This window comes from Pyrus communis, chromosome 15 (genome assembly GCF_041283825.1).
Source record: "Pyrus communis isolate YQ-2024b chromosome 15, ASM4128382v1, whole genome shotgun sequence".
NCBI lineage: Eukaryota > Viridiplantae > Streptophyta > Magnoliopsida > Rosales > Rosaceae > Pyrus > Pyrus communis.
The window spans coordinates 1,403,086-1,426,061 of record NC_142579.1 but is presented as its reverse complement, the minus strand read 5'-3'; the positions used below and the strand labels follow the sequence as shown (position 1 = coordinate 1,426,061).

General features: G+C 35.0%; 1 protein-coding gene across 1 annotated transcript; it reads right to left on the bottom strand.

The window, feature by feature from the left end:
* Positions 1–1,457: 1,457 nt before the first annotated feature.
* Positions 1,458–21,679, bottom strand: LOC137712361 (UDP-glucose:glycoprotein glucosyltransferase). The gene is made up of 37 exons (XM_068451453.2): positions 21,201–21,679; positions 19,689–20,135; positions 19,441–19,594; positions 18,117–18,288; positions 17,039–17,112; positions 15,439–15,535; positions 15,255–15,367; positions 15,001–15,116; positions 14,722–14,779; positions 13,898–14,050; positions 13,696–13,794; positions 13,452–13,595; positions 13,223–13,291; positions 12,199–12,287; positions 11,905–12,067; positions 10,824–10,958; positions 10,620–10,719; positions 10,434–10,528; positions 10,159–10,271; positions 9,865–10,075; positions 9,593–9,661; positions 9,077–9,222; positions 8,443–8,544; positions 7,943–8,090; positions 6,316–6,372; positions 6,089–6,219; positions 5,869–5,957; positions 5,389–5,738; positions 5,162–5,251; positions 4,977–5,041; positions 4,192–4,294; positions 3,929–4,087; positions 3,684–3,824; positions 3,420–3,463; positions 2,935–3,049; positions 2,101–2,253; positions 1,458–1,993 (listed from the first exon to the last, which is right to left on the bottom strand). The coding sequence occupies exons 1-37, from the start codon at positions 21,359–21,361 to the stop codon at positions 1,817–1,819; spliced, it is 4,902 nt and encodes a 1,633-aa protein (XP_068307554.2). The 5' UTR covers positions 21,362–21,679; the 3' UTR covers positions 1,458–1,816.
* Between the last annotated feature and the right edge of the window lie 1,297 nt (positions 21,680–22,976).

Sequence of the window (22,976 nt, the reverse complement as noted above, 5' to 3'; positions counted from 1 at the left end):
ATCAAACTACTTGGTAGTCTATTCTATTGAAGAAAAATTAACGTGACTAACTTGTAACCTGTTTTTTTTTTTTTTTTTTTGGTGTATATGATGTTGAATTGAGGTGTCATTATCCACCTCTATATATTAGCAAATCGGCACGCCCTCACCCTTGCCGTTTGATGACTCAATTTCACATCATATATTTTACCTTATTCTTAATATATTTTGGTAATTATTTTAGTAGAATTTTGATACTTTATTTTATATTTTCAATATAGGACATTCGACCTTCTCTGGAGCAAAACGTGATCAAACAGATAAATTTTGGAGTGATTCAAATTGGAAGACAATCGTGTGTCCCTTGGCGTGTTTGTGTCAACATTCGAGATTTTTCTACCAAACGGTTATTTTCTAGCGATAGAATAAAAAAGTAGTGCGTGGTTATTTTGTGTCCTCTTCTTCTCTGTGCGATATTGAGAGAGGAAATTGGTCAAGCGTAGAGACTTTCAAACTTTTATATTCAAGGTGTTTTCGATCTTTTATTGTTTCAATAAAGAACTTTGTGATTTTTATTATGAATATGTGTAATTAATTCCCTTTTTGCTAGGGGTTGAGGCCACGAGCCTTAGCAAGAATATGTAGTTTCTTTTCAAGTTGCTTGTGATAATATGCATGCAGGTTTTTGAAAATCACCGGTTTAAACTATCTAAGTGTCTTGATGATTCGCAACCATTAGGATGTTTAGAAAAGTAATTTGATGCAATTTTGGTCGAAGGTCAGCCCCTAAAATCGACGAAGGCTTTTTGTGGTTAATATGTGCAAGTTCACTTAGGAAGAATATCACATCTTAAGGGTTGCATGGTTTTTCAAAAGGTTTCACAAAACTTAATGAGTCATGCATTTTTAGATTTGATCTGAATATCACAGACGGATTGCGTATTTGATAGAGGCTCTATTTTGGGAGTCCAAGTAGGCATATTTTAGGAAAACCTAACCTTCGAAATATGCATATATAGGTCATAAGTAATTGGGAGAACTATATAAGATTGTTAGAGTGATAGTGGATCCCTAGTGCTTGTAGATTGTTCTACTCTCTTTAATTAAATTTATTTTTATTAAATTAGATCATAAAATCAATCATTCCAAATCTTTGTTTTACAATAGTTAACTGAAATTTGGTTTGGTACGAATTATTTAATACTCCTTGTGGAGAACGACCTTACTAGAACCATTTATACTACAATATCTTTGTTATTCTTACAAGTTTATAGATGTTCTTAACCCCTTTGCGGTGTGGTAAAAATCCTATCACCGTTGTTGGATGTTTTGTTTTTCTCCTTTGGAAAAGCACTTGAATTGCGCAGAAAGCGATTTGATATAGTTGTAAAGCAAAAATAAACATGTTTAATGCTTAAATATGTCAAATTCGTTGTCTACAAATACCATCTTGAAGCTAGTTAAAGAAGCAAAAGCCATTCTAAAGTAGACATCTTTCATTTTTCTTGTCATCCATCCAATTTCAAACGTTCACAAAAGAAGTCTTGGTAAATTAGCTCGACAAAATCTCTTTTTCTCAAGCGTATCGTGGGCTAATAATTAATAAGCCCGAACGAGTCTCAGTTGCTATTGCAATAACATAGAAAGCCTGTAAAGCCTCTATTTACCGATATAACATTATCTTCCTGCTGATTAGCCGAAATCTCTTGTTTAGCATACAGGTAGAGAGTTTGTAAGGGCCGTCGCCCTGAGGTCAAATTGTGTGGCAAGTGTACCTGTTACCTCGGATCTTTTGAATAATTGCTCTACTGGAATTGAACCATAGTGTGTGTTATATTCACAACTCTGCCTTAGATTCAAGATCCTCCTCCGGACTGCCGGTCACTGATTTCTCTGATTCATTAGGAAGTGGTGCAGGCTCTTGGATGTCCAGTTCGTCACCTAAGATCTTTGCAGTGAATTGCCTTGCCTCCAAATCAAGATCTGGCCATTCAGAAACTATTCTTCTAGCGCCCTGCAAGACTCGACGATATTCAGGAAAAACAATGATATAATATGGTCTAGGTGCGAGCTCACTGCTCAGTAAGTGGAAAATCACAAACCGAAGGAACACATATCTACCTGAAGCTTGGGTTCCTTTGTCATGGGGTTGTTGCAGAGATCAATGGTTTTTGCCTTGGATTTTGTTGCATTACCGCACCATGACTCGCACCACAGCCATTCTTGCGGTAATGAAAAGATGGGTACTGTATGTTGAGCATAGTTTGGAAGATCCTGAAATGTGAAGGATGGCAGTTAGCATAATGAATGAAAATAAAACAGAAATATGAATCTACAACGAGCCTCCAAATGATGTTTTTCCGATGTCAGTTTGTTGATTTTTCATTTTTATCTCCTCCAGAGAGAGAGAGAGAGAGAGAGAGAGAGAGAGAGAGAGAAGATCTCGCTGATAGTGCAAAAGGGAACGAGTGAAATAAAAATATTCCATCGGTGTTTTTACACAATGATCAGGGTTGTGTTTGTAAATTATTTTCACTCGATGGCAGCAAGCACGGATCCATTTTCGTTGTTTGCATGTATAGATAAGATTAATACAAATTCATAAGAAGAATGTCAGTTGTAATTTCTTTTAGTTTATGCCCCAGTGAAATACTTTAGATTAAAGCAATCGTTTGCCTATATCCTTATGATAGTAAAGCCTTAGGAAATAATGACAAACCAATCAAATTTCCCTCCTAATTAATCAAATGTTTCACATGTTGGGCCCCAGTTGTTAGAGTACTGTTAGAAACGTGTCCTAAAAGATCAATTTATAGTGCCTTAAAATGCAAAGAAAATCAGAAATCATTCAGACAGACATCTGAACACTAATTCTGGCTTCACTTGCATCAAAACTGGAAGAGTAATATGAGATAGTGCAATCAAAACTGCGAATCATGAAACGTAACCACTTGCCTGGTCTAAATTAGATAGACTGTTTGGGTCCTTGCTAAGAGTCTCATAGAAAACTCTCAGATTATCTCCTGCTGCAGTCTCTCGAAATTTCTTCAAATCGACAACATATAAAGCACTGCACAAAATCAACACGTCAACTCCTGCGGTTTTTCTTTATTGTTTTGTTTTAATGTAAATTTTTTTTTTTTTCTTAAATTATTATTTGTTTCAATGTAAATTATTATTTTCTTTAGCTTTAGAAACCATGGTTAACTAATATAAGTTTATCATGGTATCTGATTTAGAAGAATATATTGTCAGTTCGATTCCCTATACTCGCAAATTTTCAATATAAGTTGAATTCACCACATTGATCCTTCTAAGGGTAGGGAGAAGTCCGGTAGTGAAGGATATTTATCAAACCATCTAATAATGGCTATGTACTACAAATAAATTTACTAAATATGGCCAGCTTATGAACCAAGTCAACAAAAGTACGTAGTTACCTTATGTGGTAAGATCTCCCACGTAAATGTTCTTTCCAAAAACCCTGTTCCAGAAAAATGACAACATGTGAGCAATCAATAATGAATTAAGAAATTATTCCTTAAGACTTAAAGAATCAAAAAGAAATATGATTTAAGAAATTATTCCTTCAGACTTCTAATAGACATGGATCTAAAAAATGGTAACAAGTACGGTTGCTGGATGCATAAGAAGAATAGAAAGAAAGTAAAAAGTAAACGAAAAATGTCATTATTGGTAACTACTTGTCTCCAAAACCGATATCCATCCATATCCTTGTTGTTGTCACAAAATGGAGTATATGCAAGCGGTCGTCCTTTTATATCCATGTCATACAGCTCCCCCATGTCTGCCCTAATAATTTGATCTGCGTCAACAAATATGACCTGCAGATATTGGCACACATTGTAGATGTCAAATGTACGAGTATCACTAAAGATGAAAACCCAATAAGGCAACAGGTCAAATTAGAAAATATTTAATGTCAAACCTTTTCCAAAGAAAGGGGAAAGATAACATCAAGGAACAAGATTTTATAGGCCCAAATAATCCGTTGCTTTTCTTTTTGCTTGTGCAACCATGTAGGCCACTTGTAGGTGATCAGTTCATACTCAAAACCATATTCTTGAGCCATAGGTGGAATGACATCCTGCATATAACAATAACGACCGAGCATCCATGCTAAGCACTCTCATTTGTTCTCAGCAAGTAAACGAAAACCTTGAAAAGTTTACAACTTAAACATTTAATAACCTTGAACTGAGGAGAAAGATAGTTCTTTATGAACCAGAATTTGACCGGACGACGGGTATTCTTCAAGACACTTAAAATCATGATTTTCAAAAAACGTTCATATCTGCCAAAACATACCACAAGGAAGTCATTAAGGGATTGCATGCTTAACAAATAAATCAAAAGAAGGCAAAGTCTTACCATGATGATGATTGTTATTATTCATTATCATTATTATTTTTATCATATTATTATTACTATAGTTGTCAAAGTGAAAAATTATTTCAGTTATGGAACTAAGACGTCAAAAACGTAACGTTTTTCAGAGATCCGTGCAAAACAATTTTGAATCCAACATGTAAAGGCATGGACTAAAATCTTTTTATAAAGAATTAATTTCAATACATTAAAAGTTCAACTATAGCATATGGCACGCCCTCTATCAAAAATCTAGAAACTTTCAGACACTTAAATCCTGAGTGTAGGGCTTATAAAAGTTCACCATGTTGATCATTAATGTCTGAAAGTTCACACAAACAAGAATGAAGTTTAGTACATGAATCAAGTACTTGATTATTCCAGTAATATGCAACGACATCATGACTCTATGGCATTTGATTATCAATAGGTGATATTTTACTGTCCGCTTATAATACAAGGCAGAAAATGAAAAAAAAAAAAACCCTAGATAAACAAAACAATGATGCAGAAGCCATCACGGACTCAGTATTTCAACCCCAAAAAAGACTGTTAGAGGAAGCATAAAGTAAATAAGCAGATAAATTCAAGAAAGAAAAAGCACTTACAGGTGTCCAGAAGCAATAGAAAAAATATTAATCGTTTTTCCATGTCGTCCACCCTTTCCTTGCTCCTAATAATTATCCAAAACCAGATAAGAGAGTATTTTTCAATCACAACCAGAGAAAAAATGGAACTGATATCATGTTATAGTTAAATTCAAGTAAAGAAAGGAAGAGCTCAAATTCCTCACCGCCGAAGTACTTTCACTCTTTTTAGATTGCTCACCACCACCAATAAAACCAGAAGCCCATTTCAAGAAGTTGGAGTTCCAGCTACTTCCCTACAACAACAGATAGGAAATAAAAATACAAAAAGAAAGGGCGTGTGACTGCACACAAACACTATTTTTGTTTGGTTATTAACTTACTACATTAGTAAGCATTAGAATAATATTTCAAAATAACCGCAAAAATTCACCTCCTTATTATCGTGTGAGTTGTCTTCGCCATCAGGAACCAACAATTTCTCATGCTCCTTTCCCTTTTTCTTTGCTACTTCCATGTGAACTACTTTACCCCGTAAATCGTCTATGGTGATACGTTTGGATAATGTTTTGCTCCCACTTTCGTTGCCGTCCTCTTTCAGAAAATAAAGTTCAGAACTTCTACCTGGAGCAAGTTGCAAGTACCAAACGCCAGGAGACACTTTCATTTGCCAATAACCCAGATTGGCCATCACAAGAGTATCAACCAAGTGAGGAGTACTCTTGGTACCAATAATCAACTGAAGGCCTCTGGGGGGATCGTGACCTTTCTCAGAACAATGACCTGTAGATGACTTGTCAGTGCATATCACAACATAGTTGGTAACCCTCACTTCACCATTAACTTGGAGTAAAATTGCAAGGTAGTTCAAAGTTGCAATTTATCTAAAAAACAAAAAGCAAATCAATCATACCAGTAAGAACAAGAGCTTCAAGTTCAAACACGGCTTGTAATGTTCGTGTCTCACCAAGATTCTCAAGCAAAATATTATCCAAGTCATGGCTGTGTATAATTAAAAACAAATTTAGCAAAGGCAAAGCACAAAAAGTGTGACTCATAATGTAACATAGTTCAAAGCAGAGCTAATGAAAGAATATTTGACAACTACAAACTTTGTTAATGATGAAACTCACACTGCAATAACAGGCTCAACTAGCCATGGATCAGGAACATCAAGATTCATTGTGAGTGTTTTGGACAGTGGCATGTTTGCAAAAAAGGCTTTTGGCCCATTTATTGTGTAGTCAGTGCTGCTGAAGTCATCCTACAAATATGACACAACTGAGAGTGTGAAACCGGAGTCTACATTCCAATGGAGACAACAGTTTTGGGGCTATAACAAAACATTCATCTGACTTACCACTGTTGGTAGGACGTATCTGTAGTAATTCTTCAGAGGAAGATCAACAAGAGAACTCTGCCATGAATTCAATTGTTAGAATGTGGAAAGTATTAAGAGTATAGTACTGTAGTAGCAAGTGCAATGAGAAACATTTACACCTGCAAATGATTTTACAAAGTACTTTCAGAGTAGTAAGTAAACTGCAAACTTACAACAGACTATTTGGTTTACTGATGGAAATTGAAAAATAGTGTTTGTAAACTGCAAACTTACTACAGACTCTTTGGTTTACTGATGGAAATTGAAAAATAGTGTTTGTGGGTTATAAACAGTCGTACCGACATATAGATACCCAGTGAAACATCAAATAACAGCCTTGTTATTACTTGTAGAACTCAAAATTCAATGTGAAACAGGTAATACCACATCATGACTTATGAAAATAGGTCAAACCTCAAAAGACAGCGCCAACATAAATAAATAAATTCTGATACTATGTTTTATTTAGAAGTGTCTTACTACTCTTCTTTTCCTTAATCTAGTGAACCTACACCTCTTTTTAATTATTGTAATTTGAAGTCTATCCAGAACAAAGTGAAGTTATGTAATAGTCAAAATAAATTGGCGTCATTATTGATGCCAATCCATTATGATTTATTGATTTTTCCATGCCAATAATGAGAAGTGTCAGTAGTTTTGCCAGGGAGGCATGCTGTGATGGTTGTTTCTTCTGTAGAAGAGGGTCTGGTTTTGGGCATCCACATGGGCTTCCCATTTGAGTAAAAGTAATGATCATTTTCGGTTATTTTGTCTGATTGGAAAGTTGTGAGTGTCTTAAGATTAGATTTTCTGTGCTGGTCCTCATTCTTAAAGTTTGCTAGTGAGGGTCTGTGAACCACTAGACAGCTTTCCTGTGTTTTGCATTCTCTTAATTTCCATTAACAATTATATGTTTCTTAGTCCATCAATAAAAGACTGTACTAATCATGAGTAGATCATGCAATTGCTAGGTCGACTTGAATGTTAAACCAAACACTGGTAGGAAAGCCTAAATCTATATTGATATTAATCAGATTTTAGTCATGTTTTGATATGGTGACAAATTTCCATGCTTAAATCTCTTTTCACACTAGCAACATAAAGAATGTCAGACTTGGAAAATAAAAAGGTTATCTAAGCTTCGGATGCATACAAGTATATAATAAAGAAGGAAAGATTATGACAAGGAAATTTGTTGAATCCTTTTATCTGCTATGGAGACCTGGGTAAAGGCAGAAAAAGTGTGCTGTCTTGCTCGAGTATTCTATGAAAATAGAAAACTCGGAAGTCAATATTTCATATGAATAGCATTGGTGAATTTGATAAAACACTGAAAAAGTTAAGATGATAAGAAAATAGCTAACTGAAAAAGAATGGTTTGGATCAAGAAATCACATTATGAGGTGGACCCAAAAAGGGTGGTTCATTCCATATTAAGTAATCTATTTTTTGTGGAAAAGAACAAATTTTATTGCAGACAGACAATAAGTTACAAAATGGAGTAGAAAAGATGGCAACGACTTAAATGGAAAGAAACACCGAAGAGGTAAAGGTGATCATGTATCACATAAATGACGTACAAGCAACGAAGCAAAAAGTAACTCACCAAAGGATTTAGTACAATCCTCATGCTAGGCTGTGTGTATTTCCACAGGACTCGAAGAATTGATGATAGCTTTTGCCCAAATGGACTTAAAGGATCAATAACTGCATCAATATGAATACTAGCATTTTCATTGTTCAAAACAATGGCACTGCAAAGAATAAAGAAAAAATAAGTGTAAGATATAAAAGGACATCAAAATCACATAACTTATAGACCTATCCGTGACAATAATCTCAACAAGCAATAACAATGACCTTCTCTTAACCATGAATAATTAAATGAATTTGCACACAACATCAAACAATGGATAATTTATACACCCCAAGGTATCCAGGAGAATCATCACTGAAGAACACATCAGTGCTTTTCTATTAAATATTGGATATCAAACAATAATATCAAAACTGTCTACAAAGTACAGTGAAAATGAATGATAATGAGCCATATGGTTGTAGTTTCCACATATATACATCCACTCAAAGAACCAATTATCTGTTTACCTATATTGTGCACTCAAAACTTCAAAGCGGGCACTTTCAGAACTTCGATCCCGCATAGCCATGGAAGATGACACAGACATTATAGTATCACTAATGAATTTGCTGCACGAATCATTTTAAAAATCACCATCAGTCTTTCCACAAATAAAAAAGAATACAGCCAACAAATAAGATCAACATCAATTTCAAGAAAGAAAACTCTAGTGAAGAAAAAAATATCACAGAAAAATAGCCACCAATCCCCTGTTCAAAAATGAAAGTAGTGGTGTTGATACAACTTCTGATGACTTGAATTTACAGAAATATTTATGGACAAATTGATCAGTATAAAAAACGTGAAATCATTTTATTAATGAATCATTTTAACACATAATAGGATGAATACAGGTGCTTATCAGACAGTCGAGTCCGGATTTACAGATAGATCAGTGGCCTCTACTGACCCTATCAATATCATTATTCACTCCCAATAAGAACAGTAATATGGACAGTTCTTTTTACCCTAATGTATTTGCAACGGAGGATGGATCTTCCAAATACATAGAAGACGGGTGGAAAAAAGAGAATTTTAAGCTGTTGTAGTCAGTAGTGCACATTGTACGGCTATAGAAAATAAGTGTTAAAACTAACAAACCTTGTTAGGATGTCAGGATCCATATCCTCCCACTTCACTTCCTCAATAATTTCCACAATGTGCTTTATTCTCTGGGCAAACTCTAGAGACTCTAGAAGACGTAAATCATGGCTCAAGAATGTGCCACCATCGTTTACAACTGTCACCTATCGGATAATGATTCATTAATAAAGGCATAACTGCCAAGATTGGGGAACTTAATGCAAAGATAATCATTTAAAAATACTAAATCTCTAGACTATCTTTAACTTCAAATAAACAAAGCAACAGTGATCAAAGGAACGGATTGTCATGCAAACAACAACAACAAAGCCTTATCCCACTAAGTGGGGTCGGCTGTATGAATCCTAGAATGCCATTGCACTCGGTTCTGTGCCAGGTCTTCTGTTAGATCCAAGTACTCCAAGTTTTTTCTTAGAGTCTCTTTCCAACAAACAAATCTTATTTACTTAAAAGAGTTGAAATAACATTTAATATGACATTCAACTAAGTAGAATGTCTACTAAGAAGACTTACCCTTCCATTAGTAATGACTGCATTAACACCAGATTCAAGGCCAAGCTGCCTGTACAAAAATTGGGATACCTGGAAACCATCATAAACAGCTGTCATAAGAACTTTCTCACAATAGATAACCACGGTTTGATCAGAGAGAATTCATAGAACTATTCGTGAGGACCTCTAGCAAGCCAGTTTTTATCAGAACAGTAGACATCTGGTGAAAGTAGTAAACTTACATTTAAAGGAAAAAAAAAAACAAAAGCCAAAGCATACAGATAAATGCATACCTTATTCATAGATTTTCTCAATTTCTCATCAGAAAATTCAGAAAGGGAAAATCTGTAGGCCTTTGATGATAACCCATTAGCCTCAGCCAATTCGCACACTTTATCTATAAATTCTTGAGTGCTTTCGGCACCCTTAGATGATGCAAGCAAATAATTATGTTCATAGAATGAGCACATCTGATCCAAGAAATCTAACACATTTTTCTTATGGCTGCACAATAAGTCAATGAAAATTTAATATGAGTTATGCATCCATTGACAGATAACCCATTAAGGTTCGATATGAATACAAACCTATACGAGGATGCAGTGATTTCAAACACCTTCACAAAAAGATGACTAGAGACATCAGCATCCTGATTCACACTGAAAAGCACACCTACTCGAGCACGATTGGACGCTTCTATCTGAATTAAGAGTAAAAAGAATAAATATAAAACATAAAGCGACGTAATAATTATGATAATAGTGATGAACATGTTTAGATTTAGAGTGAAATGATGACAGCAAACACTTAATATAAATTTGAAGAATTCATGTGAGATTAGTATCACAGTCCAAAACTTAACCAGATATTGTAAGCCTTCGTGAAGCAGCTTCATCCCTTTCTTTGATGTGATATTAACAGCTAGAAGATGGGTCACAGGCTTCAAATCATCCATAGCTGGGTGCAATCAAAATAAACCATGTGTTATAATTAACTGAGCAAAACAGTACGTGTGAACTAATATTTTCAACCTAAAAAAAAAGCTTACTTTCGGGAGAATGCAAATAGTTAATATCATTTAAGACACCATCCCCTCCAAGAACAGATGTAGGCAGAGAAATGAACCTTGGCTTTCCACCAGCAATAATCTACAAACCCACACTACATGTTAAACCATTGAGATACATGGACTATCATTACCGTAATTAATTATTCTAAATTTTGGATTAAAAGATTTGTTAAATGCTTCCACCTGTGGATTATAGCGAGTAGTACCACTTTCTGACAGAAACTTGTCAAGAACATCTGTTCGGGAATTTATATGCCCATAGTACACTTGCTCCTGTATTCTGGGTAGCTCATCATTCATGGAATTTATAAGAGAATCCTGATCAATGTAACCAAAACGAATCATGGTTTATAACATGTGACTGTAGCTTAATAAAATAACTAGAGACAAATATTATAAACTGGATAAAACTGAAGTTGACAGGTAAAAATCAAAATCAAATTGCAAGTGCAAGAATGACAAATTTTGATATGTTAGCCATATTGCATGTTGAGATTGTGCCTTCTAAAGCTGAATCTGGGAATTCACATCCCCTATAAAGAGAGGTGTAATGATAGCTGAGTTTAACTATAGTCGCCCAACAGTTAGGGAATTCAAAATGATCAAACATATCCAATAGTCTAAGGGCCGCTTTGATAACAATTTTGGTTTTGGTTTTTAGTTCTCTCTTTTTTGTGCTTCAGATATGAGAACGGTATATGGAGGAAATGATGGATGAAGAAGGGTGTGGAAGAGGGGAAGAAATAAAGATGAGTGAAAATACATCTTGAAAGTGAAAATAACATCAATAGTTTTGGTTTTTAGTTTCATTTTGTGTGCCCTTCTCTATAAATTTCTTTCTACGTCTCTCCCACCATCCTTCCTCCATTGTTCGATATCCCTCATTTCTCCCATGTATTTCCTTTCTATCTCTAGCACAAAAACTAAAACTAAAATCAAAACGGGTATCAAAGGGGCCCTAATAAATTAATCAGAAAGTCAGATAGCCTAAAAGTTGAACAATCCTCTGAGCAACAATATTGAGATATTGACTGCTTCAGTTTTAGGAACTTCAGGCTGTCACCTGCAATTGATTCTGGATGGTGGTGGAAATATTAATTATTACAACTGCTGATAGATCATCCCTCCTGGGACCCCATTAGGGGGAGGGATCACCATTTCGCTCTGGGGATCGGGGTGCCATAATGTACTCGAGTATTCTACTTAACTCTTAGGTAATTAGATTTATTATTGTGAAGATTTATCAAAAGATCTCAAACAACACCTCATTAGACTCCAACACAAGGCCATTCATCAACAGGCAACACTGGAGCTTAGCCAAACCCAGCTTAAAGACAAACATGGAGCTTTCTTGCGAAAGTTCCTTGAAAGTTTGCTCCTTCTCCAGCTTTAGCAATAAATCTTGAGGAGGAGATTTTGTCTGGGGCCTAGAAAAGGAGAATGAGAACATATTTCAGATCACCCGAAAATATAATAAAGAATATGTATGTTTGTTTACAAGGCCCTCCTCATTAACATACAAGTATTGATATCACCATAAAATCTATGAAACACTTACAATACAGTTTCTATAAATGCTCCTTCCACGTGGTGCATTTCAAGAGCATCATCGGCAGAATCTTCAGAATCAATCCGCAATTTGTTTATCTGACATGCGTCCAGAATCAAGCAGAATAACATTCTTTAGGCATGAGAATTATGAACTATTATTTCCCACAGCATTGTCTTACAAGTCAAAAATAGCATCAACAAATGTCACCGCATATCGAAAAGCAACATTACACCAGAGAGTGACTGGAAAATAAAGAGACCATTTGAAATCATTTAAATTACAAGAGAAGGTCAACATAAAAAAGTAAAGGGTTTTCATTTGGCACTTCTCCTTATCTAAGGTCTCTCACTGAATGAGTTTAGCATGAGGCCCCATTTATTTTCAAACAAGGCTACATACTAAAATAGAAAATTATTATTCAGCAGTAAAAGAATATCACTGTGTTTAAGTACAAGATACAATGTGTCGCTTTTTTTTTCTAAGGATGATGTAGCACCTAAATGCTATAGTGGATAAAGTAAGTCTAGTTAAGCAGCAGAGAAAAAAAATAACAAACAAATACCGGATTTCAACGTTCTTAACAAGGATCAGGTCAGGTGCTTGCTTTAGAATAGTCAATAAAACAATATTGCGACATCATTACAGCAGAAAAGTAGATGAAGAGCAATCATGGAAAGAAATAGGCCGATCATTCAGGAACATACAATCAGCAAAAGAAATGAGTTGAGATAGAAAGTCTGTTTATGGTCATCCCTATGGGCCTATGTTTCCTTAGAGATTAGACATTTTGTCTTCAGATATATGGCTTAACTGCAAAGCCGCTATTAGTTAATTTTATGGAGTTTCATAAAGGTTTTAAATTGAGGATGGTGGTCACATTCATTATCCGGTTGCTGTTTATGTCTTTCTGGACATCTTGTCACTCTCGTATTTTAATTGGTTTAAGCGAAAAACTTTCGTATATTTTTATAACACGACTTCTGTTATTGATACAAATAAAAATTTGACAGAAGCATGGGATCACACTCACATTGCTCAAAAACTGGAAAGCCGTTTGAATTCCATGATTCTCCTTTATATAAATGAAGAGACGTATAATCTGCAAAGAAAAAACATTTTCAAGAATTGCTGTTGTAAGCCATGAACAATATTTTGTATTTTGCATTGATAGCAGGGACATATGGAAGCTGGCCAAGGAGTAGTTTTAATTAAATACCCACAAAGAATAATGAAATAAGAAAGGCAATAGAAGAAATTACCAAGCTGGACATATCCTCTTCAATTTCATGGTCATCTTCACTGCCCCGAGTTTCAATCTGCTTGATGAACTTTGAAGAATACAGTACAACTCCAAATCTCATAGGAAAATTGTTCTCGTATAGAGACAAAATCATGTCAATGGACTGCAAGATTTTAATAATAAAACGATCAACAAGTATAACCAGCAAAATAACATGAAGCATGAATATCACATATAACTTGGTAAAGAAACATAAACCTCACCTGAAGACCACAAACAGTTGATGGATCAATAACAGAAACTGCATGGAAAAGGTTTTTGCGAATATAACGTAGCTGACCGGGGAAGACTGGCATCAAAATCTACACAAAATAAATTGTAGGGATCATATTTCCAGAAAATCATGGACATTCAATGCCATCCAAAACTGAGAAAGAAAAATGCTGAAAGAAGCGATATATCCACCTCATTTAGATTACTCCTCCATCGTCTATACATATCATCTTCTTCTATGTTATTCAGATACTGAACATGATCTGAACGAAAATCTACACGGAGCATATTAGATTCTGGAGGAGGCAGACTCGCCAGGAGTTTCCGTATAGTGCCATGAGGAATCTGTGATAATTGATAGTAAGAACAAAGTCAGAGAACTTAAAGGGTATGATAAAATGCATTGAATAACATTGTTCAAGGCTATTATAGATCACAGTTGAAAGTAGATTACAGAGCTAGGCCAGGAGCTTAGTAACTAAAAGTCAGATATGCAATGACCTTAGACCAAGCTCAACCTAGCCCAATTCCTAATCCATTATCTGAGCCGGAATTAACTCATAGAGGATGAGCATCTGACATCTCACCCTGGACCATGGTAAATATTTTTAAGCATAAAAAATAAAAACTATTGGCATACAAAACCAAGGGTTCCCAGTGTACTCTATTCAAAGGTAATCAAGTGATTGAACAATGAAGATTAATGATGGTGTCAGGTCATATGCGTAACTAAGGTCACCTGTTAACGAAATTTTAATCTAAAAGTTGTTTCTCTTAATCACATTTCGCAACCAAAAAAATTGCTTCTAAAAGACAAGTACTTTATAAAGCAAAATAAAAACAGAGAGGGAATGGGGTCAAAGTACACATATTTAAAACTATAACATTGGGTGAATTCAAAAATTCAAGGTTAGCATTTCATTTGATGGAGTGAACAGGTCATTTACTAACTTGGCCACATATTAGCCCATCATGTACACTCTTCCAGCTAATCATAGCTAAGATTGAATGCCTACCTTCAACTTTGAAAACTGATCAGCCAATGATAAATCCTGATGAACCAAATCAAGCAACCTAAGAGAATATTAAAGAAATGCAAAGTCAGAGGTAGAACAAAGTTGAGCATTAAACTTGTACACACTTGAATGAGTGTCAAATGAACAACAGAAACGTTGAGCACTTTCTAAATTGGTAATGACAAACAACCACATGTATCACCAGTTCACCACTAGGTGATACTATAAACTGTTGGTGTCAAAAGATGAAAAGAAATTCAGTGAGAGCAAAAGCATTACAGATAAAGGTCAATATCGTCAATATTGAGTAAAGCACCATTCAGAGCCATTAAGGACTTGCCAGGTGGGATCATTCTCTGGTTTGCACTTATTTCATCTTTAACTGAATCATTGAGCTGCAAGAAAACGATCAGTAAATAGATGACAATAGCAATAATAAAAATATCTATTCTGAAATATTTTAAAAACTTATATAAGGAAGAGACATTACTTTAAGATTCAATCAAACTCAACTGTGCAAATAAATTCTTTACCTTCATGCGAGATAAGGAAGAGACGATGCTCGGAAAATTTTGATTAATTTCCTGCATTGCTTGCAAAGGATCAGAGGCTTGAACTATCCTCTGTGCAGTTTGATGTCCTAAATCTGTTGAACGGAAAACCATAAGGATACTGTAGTTCATCAAAATCAGGAGAAAAGCCTTAATTTGCAGATACCTTTTAGTTCCCAAACATCAAGTGTGTCAGATATTGTTGATGACAAAAGATAATCCCTGAATGCCATTATCTCTGAACTGAGTTCAGGTTTGCGTTCCTGCAAAGTGAACGGAGCAAATAATGTCATCCTGGCTTCAAAATTATTCATTATCCACAAACTACAATAACTCCATTCTTATCACAACTGACATTGTTAATAATACCATCAGATCATGGCAAGTGAGCACACACTTACAGAGATGCATCAAAACAACTCGACAAAACTTTAATGCTAAACCAGATGGCAATTGGTCTTTTTAAAGATGCCTACCTTCTAATATCTGACTTATAATGTTTCATTCCAATCAAACATCTGACTTCTAAAGTTTCATTCCAATCATTGCTCTAGCTTTAATCACAAAACTAATCATATTTCCTTAATTCTGACAACCACATGATTTATTAATCAAACTTTTTGAAGAGGGCTTCAAATTCTTGGAATAAGTTTAGTTCAAATTCTTTCCACATATTTTAGTGATTTGTTAGTCATACCCTGAAAATAACCCCCACAGGAAAAAATACAAAACTGGATTCCTGTTATTTCAGCAATGATATTATCATAAGACTACAAGCTTTAATGTGTCCACTATTTTCTTTTGTTTAATATTAGTTGGGTCCAGTAACCCTTCCAACCCATCTTCCCTATAATTTCCTGTAACTAAATTAATCTACGTATGGTATATCTGTGGATTATGAAAATCCAGACATTATATTCACAATTTGAGTGTTAAACATGGTATAAATTGGTATCTCAAATAAAATGTACAGAATACCATCCAGAAAATAAAGATGCATACTAATTCATATACAAACATTCCCCTTTTATCTCTATATAGTATATATAAAGTTAAGAGGCAAAAAGGGTGAAACATTCATAATGCCTAAAATTGCCCTTCCCTAACTTGGAATCCAAATGATAGACAATTTAATTACTGGGATAAAATGGTAAATGCCAAGAAAACTTTAAATTCAAAACATTCAAACATGGGTAGTTAGTTATGTCAGATTTCTTTTTTTGTTTATTTATGTATTTTAAAATAGAAAAAAGAAAGTAGAAGAAAAACCAGTTTTCAAATTAATTTAAAAAAAAAAAACAAAACAAAAAAATTCTAATGTGAACTGCAACTAAATTTCATACTCAGTTTGGAAACTCATCTATTCCTGATCAAGTTTGTATTATCTCTGATATGAACAAAATCATGAATAGATAACCAAAACCTACAGGTAATAATCAGATAAACCTAAGAATTTCTTGTTCCCTTTTCTATTTATTCCCTCTTTCTGTTTCCAATAATCAAAGGACAAAAGAAATTGAAACAAAAGCTGTTTCAAATTCTTCTTCTGGATTTGTTTTGATATTTTCCCAGTCTAAGACTTATGAAAATTCTTGGACTCAATTTGTGTCATTAGTGAAAGGGAAAATACAATGGCATTCATGTAAAAAAAAATTAAGCTTTCCAGTGAAAACCAAAGAGAGTAAGAGTTTCCATGCTTAAAACTCGGAATCTTTTTAATAATAAAATTTATTATAACTTGTGCTATTATATCAAGGAAAACAAACCAGAATTTTGGAGAATATAAACCCTCTGACTTCTTGGCTGAGATCTTCAATCCTGGGATCTTCTAATGTGACACCTGTAACATAAACCCGGTACTTCTGAGGAATATTTTGACCCAAAAAAAAAAAAATTTCTACGAACAATTAAACTTGAGTACACGCACTAAACATATATTTGTTTCCTGCAATTAAAAAAAATAACAAAAACATGAAGATGTGAAGGAAAGAAGAAAAAGAAAATATTCAAAAGTGTCCAATTCATATTTCAGGAAATTTGCAATTTTCAAGCTTAACTGACTCTTTGTAAAGAGAGTCAAGCCTATTTTTGGAAGAAGAGCAAAGAGAGTAGAGTATATTCAAGTTGTGTTGAGGCTTGAGCTACTCAAGATATTGTGTGCATGTGTAAGCAACTAATTCTGGATCTCAGGTTAAGTTGGTCAGCAGTATGACTTAGGTACCCATTCATGCATGTTTAGGAGGCTAAGCAGCTTTACAAACTTTCTATATCTCTGGTAATTATTGGTATTACTTGTTTAAAGTAGTTGAAAGTTTTCATATTTTTTCTGAGTAAGTGTTGACTATCTTGAAACAAAATAAGAAAATGGTTATATGTAACTTGCTCAAGTGGAATCCAATTGCACTCTCATAGTTTATGGAAAAGTAGCGATGCTTTAAAGTGCAAACGTATCACTGGTTTCGAAACTGAGCGGAAAACATGATTCTATCTCAAAAGCTTGATTCGTAGACAATTTTACTCACTCATTCCATCGTAATCTCGTTTTTTGATAAGACCACAGGTCTGAGTTTATCAGGTTTACTTGGTTATTAGAAACACAAACATATATAAGATTTTCAAGACTAAGGATAGTGTATGCCTCACACATTTTGGGATTTATAAAGTTTTCAATTTAACTGTCATCACACTTCTTTCATATATATTATTATTAATCAAGAAACAGTTCAATACCTATTTCGTTTTATGCATTCAAAAATCCTTAAGATACTGGGACATGCCTCAAAAGCTTGAGAAGACAAGCCAACAGAAGAATCAAGAGCAACAGCTAGAATCAATTATTCTAACCTTTCTTTATAGCGCTATCGTCCATAGCCTTATATTCCATATTCTTCAAAGCAAGTTCTACTCCATAGCCTCCCAAGTTTAATGAATCTCTTGTACCAACAGCACCACAACGGTCAATCTTGGCATCACAGCCAGAAGGTAATACTTGTCTAACAACATACTTAGCTTTTCCCTGGAAGTTTCGGGCCAATCTTTTAGAAAGATTTTGCATATATTACATACAAGCACACACTAAGAATTATCAAGCAAACAAAGATTTGTAATATGTGCAAAAAATTATGCATGCAACACTCACCTTTCTTACATATGAGCAATACATATAAAAATACATGTATAACAGAACATAAAAGAGATAACCAGTATAAAGACTCTAAACATAAAGCAGCATCATGAGATCATACGACAAAAAGTTAGTACCTATCCTCTTGAAAAGGAAAAAGTAGAAAATGAACAAAAAGAACAAAAGCTGACAAATTAAGTAAATTCTCTCCCTTGTGTTTACTACCCTGAATCTGGGCATAGTTGCTTTTTTTTTTTTTTTTTTTTTTTTTTTTATAAGAAACAGTGTTTTTATTAACAGTCACACAGTACAGGAAATGTGAACAAGAAATCCACGACTGAAACGATGAACTAGAACTACCAATCTTAAGCTACCGAGATGCAATATACATCATAAAAATTACATAACAGCTGCCACCCAGTCGAATAAAATAACAGAAAATGACAACTTTCTAAAGTAATGCCCACAGAGAAGACCAAAAAGGGACCCTATCCCCATAAACGAGCCAACTCCATATTATCCCAAAAAAAATTAAATTGCTCGCACAACAAAGCATTGCATGATATTAGAGGAGACTATAAGCCTGTCTCCACGAGTAGTTGTGACCGTAAAGAATATATCAAAGCTCAATGAAGCAATAAGTGATCTGTAATCAGAATCCTTCCTACACACAACACCAGGGGGCAGAAATAAAGACAGAAGGCCGTCTTCTTTGAACCGTATCCAAATATTTTACCTCACCCAAACATCCTCCCAGAACTTAATAGCACCCACCCAAAACGACCTGGAAGCAACTCAAAAACAGGTGTAGCCATTCGGGATGTCTTTCCAGAAAAACTTCTAACAATCTAGAATTAACAGTACTTCGCTGCACCTATTATTATGGTTCACCCACTCACCTCCCCTCATGTATTCCATAATTATAATATGATTTATACCCAATTTTTAGACTTCTCAAACAAATAAGAGCAATCAAACTTTACTGTAGTGTGATTAATCAATCTAATGTCCAAGGGGATATAAAGTATATAACATGATGTGAACCTCTTTTGCAGCTTCAACTAGGGTGAGATGAAACTCCCTAAAGCAATCAGTTCCAAGAGCTCCATAAAGAACAGCAACAGGACTTCCAATACTTGAATCAAAATGGATGTGATCAAATTCGAAAAGTTCAGGCTGCTGAAATGAATCTCCAGAACTGAGAAACAAGAAAAATAAAGTAAGGAAGTGTTCCCAATACGGATACTCTTTCTAGAGATAGAGAACAAGGCAAAATTCAAGAGAGTACTCACAAATCTCTTGGACTTTGAAGCCAAATTTTCAAGTCTGCTGGATCAAAGAACAGTGCACCTCCAGTATCCACCCAACAACATTTCCCATTAAGGCTCTTTGGGTTTCGACCAATGTTCAAAAGATCTGACCTTTTACCTTCCATAAGCTCATTTGTTTCAGAAATTCCACTGTCATTGCTTGAATTAGTTTCATCAACCAGAGGAAAAGAAGACAGAGACTCCTCAGCTAATTGCCGATAAAGAACCAATCTTGGAGATGTAGATCTCAGCATGAGGGAGAATTCAAACAAAGATGCCAGTGGTTTGTCTAAAATAGAGAGTCCGTGCTTTACAATTTTTTTTAGGCAGCCCTTAGCAGTATAAGATTCAGCATCATCCTTCTCACTATGATGCCAGGCATCAATGAAGTCCCAAAAATGGTCTTTTTGTTCTTTAGATAGTAATTCACTGCATTAAAAAACAGGAAGCCAATAATAGCTTAGGAAAGGCACCATATATGAAATAAACTATATTTACAAAAAGCAGATGAAAATAATTTGCTGATTGCAATCAACAATTCGAACTCCAAAATTTAACTTATCTAAAGAATAATCATCTCATAAACATGATTCTGCTCTAACCATCATACAATCACAATACTCATAATATATGCTACTTCTTTCTTTAACAAGAAACAAAAGACAAAACACAGAATTACAATATAGAAGCCTTCAAATTTGATCAAATGACAGAAAAAGAGATCTCTGAACTCCAAAGCTACAGATGCCCACAAAAACCGCAAAAAAGTACTCCATCTCATCAGCGATAACATTCTCAAAATTCCTCATATTCCTTTCTTCCCATACCACCAAGAAAATTACCATCATAGCACATCTCCCAAGCACTACCCTCCTTCTCTTTCCACCGAAAAAACTTCCAAACTTCCAAATGGAGAAAATCCAATGTGCATCCAAGTTCCAACACACTTATTTCTCTAACTCAAAAACCACCTCAAATTTCTCGTTATTTAAGACTTTCAGAGGAAGCACTTTCATGTGCTTATTTTAAGTTATTATGGTACATTCAAGACGGTCATCCCCTTCAATGCTAGTTTATCAATGAAAGGAATCATTTTTCGGTCATCTAAACTACATCAAATTAAAATTTTATTTCATTTCTACTTAATTAGAATGAAGTGTTCAAATTAGTTTAAAATTGACTATCTCCAACTAAAAAAAAATTGAATTCTGCTTTCACATTTCTCTTCCGAAAAAAACCCACTCCGTTTTTTTCACTTCCTACAAAACTTTTACAATTTTGGGATTACATCCCTCATGTCGTTGCCCCTTCCAATGTTTCCAAAACGCACGCCAACTCAATCATCATCTTCCTAAGTTGTAAAAGCATCCGCTTCGCAGTAGCGTAAAACTATGACGTTTCGACATTACCAACACCTTCATAGCTCAAAAATTTACCGATACAATCAATTCCAGAAGTAATCATAACATAAAATTTCGAAAGAAAGCAACGTACCCGGCTTCCAGGAGCAATGGAGTACCCGACCACTTGGCCCGAACAGCGGCCTGAACATTCTTGGGCCTCCGATTCTGCCCCGAAACCAAACCGATTCCGGACGCTCCCAAACAAACCAGGACGATCACAGCACAAAACGCAGATTTAAAACGGGTCCTCATTTTGCAGTTACCGAACGAAACAGAACGGGTTCGGATCCTTCAGAAGCATACGGGTTTGGATAGATCCACCATCCACAGAATCAGAAAACGAAGCTCGTCTGGGATTATTTTTGGGTTTTCGGCTGGGGAGGGAGAGCGTAGACTGAAGGAGAAGACGACTCTGCTGTGTGTGTGAGGAGAGTGAGGAGACTGATATACCGCCGGTCTATTGGATGTGCAAGGGTGTTCTGGTAAATTGCGGATTGGTCGCTACGTCATAGGATGATATGTTGTTCTGTGATTGCGTGGCCTTTTTGGGAATAAGATTTTTAAGTGTCTGATATTTAAACGAGTACTCCAAGTGTTATAAAATAAAATAGAGAGATGATTATAGTCAGATTCTTTTTGTGAGGATTCTCATATACTGTTTTTTGTGAGAATTCTGAAAATCCTTTAATCACATTCGCTAGTCAGTTTTTATCAGATATTGTTTATATTTAATTTTAAATAAAAAAATTACAATGATTTTTTACCGCATGATGTACGATGAACGGATGTGATTTGAGATTCCCGAGATTCTCACAAAGAGGATCCGGTGAGGATCCTCACTCTATAAGATAGATTAAGAGCTCGGTTGGGAAGTGCCTTTAAATGATTGAAATCGTTTTTAGATAAAATATTTTTTTGTTCAAAAGCACTTCAAGTGCTTCTTGCAAGAAGCTCAAGTTATGTGTTTTTTGTAAAAAGCACTTCAAATACTTTTTCATGATTAACTTGCATTTTTACTAGAAATTGATTTCAAAAATATTTTTTTTCAAAAGTGATTTTACTCATTTAAAATCATTTTCTGAACGAGTCCTAAGACTTTGCGTGGATTGATGAATGGCAAGGACAAGAGCTTGAAACATGTCATTTAACCCCAACAAAAACCTCCAGCGCCCCAAATTGAAGGGGCAAGTGGTGGTTAAGGTGAAGCCCCCAAAAAGCTTGATCAAGTTAGATCTGGTTTTGCGCTAGTAGGCAAGCCTGAAGTCAGTCACGTTTCATTTTTATCTGTTGCATGCATTATACGCATGAAATCAGTCCGACACTTGGAGCAACAATTTTTGTGGTCGTGGGGCCCGCTGCAGCAGCTCTACTACCAACAAACGGTGAGTCATTTCTTCCTTGATGAACTGTTTGCACCAGTTCCACATTTTGTCTATGTGGACTGAGGAGAAAGAGGGGCTTGGGGGGGGGAAGGGAATTGTAACATAAGAGAAGCAAAGGGGTCAACCTTTTTCAAATGTACAACGTGGATTCTAGCATGCGATGTAGTTGGACTCTCACGTCGATCCGTATAATTATGTGATCTAGACTATTGGATTTTCAACGGTAAAAATTTTTTTAAAAAGTTACCATTATACCACGTGGCACGTGTTGGTGTGTCAGATTTCAGTTGAATTGGGAAATCAATAGTCATGAATAATACAATAGTAAAAAAAAAAAAATTAAGATTATATTTATTATACTATAAATATTCAACCATCTTCTTTATTCCCCACATAACAACTCAACATTTTTTTTACTGCAATTTTCTATATTTGTTTTCCACTTTCCAAATCATTTTTTTACCCAAAAAAAAAAGGAGTGGTAA

Bases quoted from the DNA above. Each gene is read 5' to 3' on its own strand.
- LOC137712361 (XM_068451453.2), bottom strand. From the start codon at position 21,361: ATGAGGACCCGTTTTAAATCTGCGTTTTGTGCTGTGATCGTCCTGGTT. The intron at 15,368-15,438 runs GTATCTGCAAAT...TCCGTTCAACAG, and splicing joins TGATGTTTGGGAACTAAAAG to ATTTAGGACATCAAACTGCA. The intron at 9,223-9,592 runs GTAAGTCTTCTT...ATTATCCGATAG, and splicing joins CAGTCATTACTAATGGAAGG to GTGACAGTTGTAAACGATGG.